The 6617-nt window shown below is 37.1% G+C and overlaps 1 protein-coding gene across 1 annotated transcript in view; it reads right to left on the bottom strand.

Moving 5' to 3' along the window:
- Positions 1-271: 271 nt before the first annotated feature.
- hdac4 (histone deacetylase 4) overlaps positions 272-6617 on the bottom strand; it is a 261791-nt gene continuing 255445 nt past the window's right edge. Inside the window, exons 26-28 of the mRNA XM_016554337.1 lie at positions 5629-5713; positions 5140-5281; positions 272-2432 (exon numbers count right to left, since the gene is read on the bottom strand). Coding sequence (XP_016409823.1) covers positions 2393-2432; positions 5140-5281; positions 5629-5713 — 267 coding nt within the window. The 3' untranslated portion in view covers positions 272-2392. The remainder of the gene's footprint in view (positions 2433-5139; positions 5282-5628; positions 5714-6617) is intronic.

The following is a 6617-nucleotide window of genomic DNA, read 5'->3' as shown; positions in this document are numbered from 1 at the left end:
AACAAGATAAAAACCAATTAAAAAAGGCTTGTTACTCTCTAAAACACGAAAATAACTACTACATAAAGACTGACAAATGAACAAGAAAATAATCCAAAAAGTACAAAAAAACAAACAAAACAACAACAAAAAAAAAAACAGGACAAACGAGCAAGTAAAACGAACAAGAAAATAACGGGCACCAACCCAAAGTGGAGTAGCCATACGTGAAAGGCATATATAAAAATGAAGTCAAGGAACAATGCGGTTAGTCACTCTTATTCGAGTCTGCAATCTTTATAATATATAATATATCTATAGATCTTTGTAATATAAATCTACTATGAACAGAACGTAGTAAATACACAATTGTCGGAATCATTATACAAAGTAAAAGCATCTCCCTCCCACCTCATACAAAAAAAACAAGATAAAAACCAATTAAAAAAGGCTTGTTACTCTCTAAAACACGAAAATAACTACTACATAAAGACTGACAAATGAACAAGAAAATAATCCAAAAAGTACAAAAAAACAAACAAAACAACAACAAAAAAAAAAACAGGACAAACGAGCAAGTAAAACGAACAAGAAAATAACGGGCACCAACCCAAAGTGGAGTAGTCATACGTGAAAGGCATATATAAAAATGAAGTCAAGGAACAATGGCAACGGTTAGTCAAATCTCCCACCTTAATGCGTCTCATATTGAACATGACACACAGAAAAAGAATGCCAAAGGTAGTTGCCGAGAGGCTAAACACGAGTCAGGGGCTGTCAAACAAATTATCGCCTCTTCATCAGTCCAGAATCGAAAAGTTAAATGTACAATCAAAGTCAAGTCAAATGATCTACTGTCAGCATGCATAATTGCGTATATATACAGTTCTATGTGCCGCTTCGAAACGCCGCCGCGGCTCCGAAACTACGTCAATGTCCCATGCAGATTGTCTGAGTATCACAGTCGTCTCAGAGGCGTTTTACGATTGTTTTCTGAGTGGAAGCTGGTGGTCCCGCTACGTCCTGGATTGTGTCATGTGACGGGCACATGTTCGGTAGCACCCGCCCCTAGCGAAAGGCCCATAACCCTCCTCGCTCAGACCCGTCGGCAGGAAACCAGCGCTAAATCTCACCAGGTGGCACGTCTGAAGGCTCAGTGGTACATTTAAAATCGTTAACCAGCCCTTTTCCGCTTGTTTCGAAGGTGTCAATAAAATTGACTGTCTGCCGAGTAGAATAATAGTAGTGATACGCTAGTGCCCTTTGATTAACTGTAAAGTAACCGGAATACTAGACATTCATAGCTATATAAAAGTACAACATGTCGTGAGAAGGAAAAATAGAAAGTTTGTCTCGAACTACAAATCGTATGACGCGAGGTCATCGCAGCCCTATCCTATATGCTCGCAGCAAACTCATGCTTGTCGGCGCTGTTAAACTACGATTTGGCAGATGGAAAGCTGCATGCTGACCAACTTTTCGGAGAAGGAGGAGGTGCGTATTTGGTCATTAAGAGTTGAAACGAGTCGCTACATTGGCTTGCCGTCTAAAGCGCTGGAGAATTCAATCGAATGTTTTGCCCTTGGATAGCTGGCAACTACCTTAAAGTTTGTTCGTCAGTGACACTTAGAGTCATGTAACGTCCAACACAAGCCCAGTAAAAATGAAGGAACAGAAAACAGGTCATAATGCGTGTGAAACATGATATCTGCAGGGAGTTCCTGGTAAACATGCTGAGGGTTTCTCGATTCTTCAGGCCAGCCTTTGACCGTCGCATGTCAAGAAATAAAGAGACGGCGAAACGTCTTCCCTCCTGTAACTATTAAGGCAATGTTCTTCTGGATCCATCTTTTGAAAAAGGCACAAACTCGCATTGTCGACTCTCCGTCGGGCTTCCCAGAATCCTTCGATCGCTCTCCCGATCACATCGTCCACCCTCGTGAAGCAGTAACTCGAATTGCGAATGGAACGAGTCAATTTTTTCTCCAAGAATAAAAGAAAGACAGACAAACGAACAGAGAGACGACAAATAAAAAAACGTAGGCCGTAACAGCCGAAATCAGTCATATAGTGGCTCTGGAAAATAATGAAAAAGTTCATGTCGAAAGCACCAGCTCTCACATCTAACAATGAAACGTGAGTCTATGTCCTGCTCAAAAGTTAAGCGTCCCTGCGGACAGACCAGGTTTAACAGTCCTGGACGTTCTGCCACGGACAGAGACAAACTAACACAGCTGAGACGTTTGTCGCGCTCTGGGTGTCACAGAGATTTCTTCAGGCCGTTTCAGATCCCGTGCTCAAAGCGCGCACATCGTGGGACAAAAAATGAAACGGATAGAGAGAGTAGAGCGACGTCAGAGGCCTTGAAGAGGCTCTGAGCCGAGAGGGTCACCAAGGCAGTCGATCGGACCTTCTACAATGGAGGTTCCTCTTCCATAGGCTCCTCCTCTGTCCTGTGGGGAGACATAGCAAAACACATTAAAAGTTTCCACATCTTTTCACTCCATGATATTTGTGATTTTAAATAAATAAAGTTGAATGTAATCAATAATTGAATATTTTAGGAGGCAAGCACAATTACCAGTGTTATTTTTGTATCATTGTTTCATTTTGCATTTTGAATCATAAACTATTATAGTTTTTTTTTATATTAAAGTAACAAAAATTTTTTTGTTCTATGGTTTTATTTAAATTTTACATTTTTTGTTAACTATAATAGTTAACAAAACTACCATTCCATTCAAGTACAATGGAAATTTATATTCACTATATAATGTTCATGAATTTAAGATTTGACTTATTTTAATATTTTTTCTAGAACTGGAAATTGCAATTTTAAAATTCCAAGATATTTCCAGATTTCCTTGCCTCTGGGAACACCCATGTTCATGTATTCTAGTATTATTTATATACAATTTTAGCTTTTATTTTGATATTATTAGTTTAATGTTTTAGCAATTTTGATATGTTTTTTGTCTTTTTTATTAATATTATTATATATTTTTAAAAATATTTCAATTTTTCTTTCTTTTTTAATTTAGTTTTAGTAATTTTAGTACTTTTTGAACTAATTGAACTTATTTTGTTTCAGTTAGCTGCTAAGGCAACATACATTTCTTAGTTTCATATAAGTTTTCATCCAATATAAACTAATATTTTAATAGTTTTAGTTAACAATAAAAACACAAATATATTTAAAAATGTTTAAAAAAATCTTTACTTGGGATCCTTCAGTAAGGTGGTGCTAATATATTAATTATATATTAAAATAACGCAGATTTCCCATTTTGACTTTATATAGGCACAGCAATTGGACTATATTGTATTCCAATGGCATTATATTTTTCAATATGTACAAAGTTTAGGGTCACTGTACATGTTCATTTCAAAATTAATGCATTACTTCCTGTTTGGTGTCAAATTTGCAGGTGTTTCTGGAGAAAGGTGCAAGACATTAAAATCTGAGTTTGAGTTTTGTACGAGTAAAAACAGTATGCAAATTCATGGTAAAAGACAGAAATGGTGCATGGCGGAGTCATACATAACTTGAGCGTTCTATTTGAGAATTTTGGAGGAAATCAGGAGGACCACCAGAATAACGGAATTTAGGATCAAGGGAGAGACAAAAATAATTTTAAAAAGTTATAAGCTAAAACGTTTTCTGGTGGCACTAGAGTGTTTGAGAGACTCCGAAACTGGCACAAAGAGTTTTGAGACCCTCCATAACCAGTGTGCCAAACGCCCAGCCAGAAAACACAGAATATTAAACTAGGAAAACCAACACTTATAATAGGTGTCAACACACTTTCTGCACTTGGCCCCTAATAGGAATAACAGGAAATAATGTGAGTGTGAACCTGTGCTGGGCACATGAATACACATGTGTGTAAGAGTGTGAGTGTGTGAGGAAGGTCCAGAAACCTCAAGCATCTGTGCTCAATGCTGCCTGAGTGTTTTCAATTAGGACTCTGGCAGACTGTGTCTCTCAGAAGCCTGACGCAGCTGGACGTCTGCCCCGCACATTCAGAGAGTCCTGTCTGCTTATCACCGCTCATACACACACCTGTCCTGCACCTCTAGAACACTGCTGTCCCATCACACAACCAGAAATACTCACGGGGTCACAGAAACAGACACACTCAGGAGGCATGCTATGAGCAAATATATGCAACTTTCCAGGAATAAGGTACAAAATACAGTCCGAGACTCATTTGTAAGTCATTTTGGAGCAAATTGTGAATGAAAGGAGGTGCTTAACCTTAACATAATTTTGGAAGTCAAACTAAATATTATATGAATTGTTTTTATTTATTTTCATTCACGTTTAGAAATGTTGAGACATGTCTGAATAGTTTAAAACTGGTTTTGACTGATTTTCTGCTGCGGTTTTGTCATTTTCTTTGTAATATTTATTTTTTATTTTTATAACTCTAATTTTCATGTAAAATTATAATATATTAACTTTGATCAAATAAATGCAGCCTTGATGAGCATAAGAGACTTCTTTAAAAAACATTATAAGTTTTACTGATCCCAAACTTTTGAGCGGTAGTGTATATATCAGGGTTATTATTAGAGTTATCTGAAACTGAAATTAAAACCATAACAAAAACTACATTACTTGAAATATAATAAATGTTAACTAAAATGAACTATAAAAACTTATTTCAGCTAGATGCCAACGCAACATTTCACCTCTTTACTTCAGTTTAACTTTATGTACTAAAATAACTAAAACCAAATCAGTAATAAAAATGAATAAAAACTATGTAGTCCTATATAAGAAAAACAAAAACTACTAAAAATGACAAAAACTAATAAAATGATTAAAACTTTAACCAAAAAAATAAAAAAACATGAAATGAATATGGAAAATATAAAAACAGATTCAAAATATTAATGAAAACTAAAATGAATATAATAGAATCTAAATGGAACTACACTCTAAAAAATGCTGGGTTGTTGGACTAACCCAACTGTTGGGTTAAAAAGTTCATTTAAAAATTTAACCAAAATTTATCCCAACAGTTGGGTTAATCCATATTTGACCCAAAATTGGGTTGAAACAACCCAGCATTTTTTAGAGTGTATAATAGAATCCTAATTTTATATATATATATATGTATGTATATGTATGTACGTACAGAGCTATAACTGCACCTCTGTCCCATGTGCTTGTTGGCCACAGACAGGGAGGCCATGGCGGTCACCGTCTCTGCCTCTTCAGTTTCACATCTCTGAGCCTCCAGCAGTGAGTATCCCAGAGTCGAGGCAGATCTCTGCAGCGAGCGCCAGTATTTACCTAAGCACAAAACACGGTCAAAGCTCAGCCTTAAACATGACTAAGCAGTTTATTTACAAGTGCGAGACGTCAAGTAACATGTAAAGACATCACATGCATGCCAGAGTTATGACTACACAGCATAAAGTCTGCTTTATACTGCAGAACATTCTCACCAAAAACTGCTTACTTTAAGAAGACGACTCCTTATAATTGACATGTAAGCAGCCAATCACAATTCTTACAGGTTGCTCAGGGGTACGTTTATCTAAAATAGACTATACTACAATAATTGCTGCAGCAGTTGTGTACAATATGTATCAGGTCAACGGTGAATGAATAAACTGTGAAGCTTTGTGTGCACTCACTGTGGACTTCCAGAACTTTCTCCATGGAGTGAATGGCGTTGGGGTTCGGCCTCTGTTGTAGCACGTCTTCAGGAAGAGGGTCCAACTGAAAGGAAGATCAAAAATGCAGGTTAAACCTTGATGCATGAAGACTCTATACTTTAGAGTCTCATACTTTTTTCTAGCATTTCCGACTTGCAATTTACTTGCTAACTTGTCAACTCCTAATCCTGACAAGAAAAGTCAAAAGATTGTGCGATTAAAAAAATAAATAAATAAAATCGCAATTACCTTTTTTATCTTTTGGTGAAAAATAAAAGCAGTTTCTGAAAAAAAAGTCAGAATTGAGATATAAACTCGGACTTGCGAGCAAGTGAGAATACTGTGTTTATATCTCGCATTTTTGATTTTTCCTTGAATTGTGAGGTTGTTTCGCAATTCTGAACCTATATCTTGCAATTCTGACCTTTTCTCTCAGAATACATATAGCACAAGAATCTAAACACTTAAGAAAGTGTTTCCAAACATTACAAGATTTATTCCAGCAACCAGTTTCCAGTAATTTATCTATCATCACCAAAAGTGAAATATAGTGTAAAGTTACAAAATCACATTTGATGTTTAACACCTTTGTGGAGTGGGACTTTTGGAGAACATATACAACAAATCCACATCTTCATTGAGTTATTTCTGGAAGCAGAGCCTGCGAGTTATTGTTTTCAGGGACCACCGATGGCAACCTGGCAATAAATGCATTAATATCAAGCTTGTGTTTGCAGTGTAACGGAGGCTCACAGATGTGCTGAATGCTGTGCTTTAAAGATATGCAACAATGCAGGGCTTTGTGCTTTGTCGCAGCACGTGGGCAACGAGACCTCATGCTCCGGCAAACCCTCACGACAGCTCAGGAACCAGCGGGGCCACGGCCCAGAGGAAACAGCCAGCATGCGACGCTGCATTCCTGATGTGGAATGATTCCATTTCCCTTTGGCTCTCAGCTGCATTTCCCC

The sequence above is a fragment of the Sinocyclocheilus rhinocerous genome, unplaced genomic scaffold (genome assembly GCF_001515625.1).
Source record: "Sinocyclocheilus rhinocerous isolate Xijiao unplaced genomic scaffold, SAMN03320098_v1.1 scaffold2541, whole genome shotgun sequence".
Lineage (NCBI taxonomy): Eukaryota > Metazoa > Chordata > Actinopteri > Cypriniformes > Cyprinidae > Sinocyclocheilus > Sinocyclocheilus rhinocerous.
This window is presented reverse-complemented; position numbering and strand designations above follow the sequence as displayed.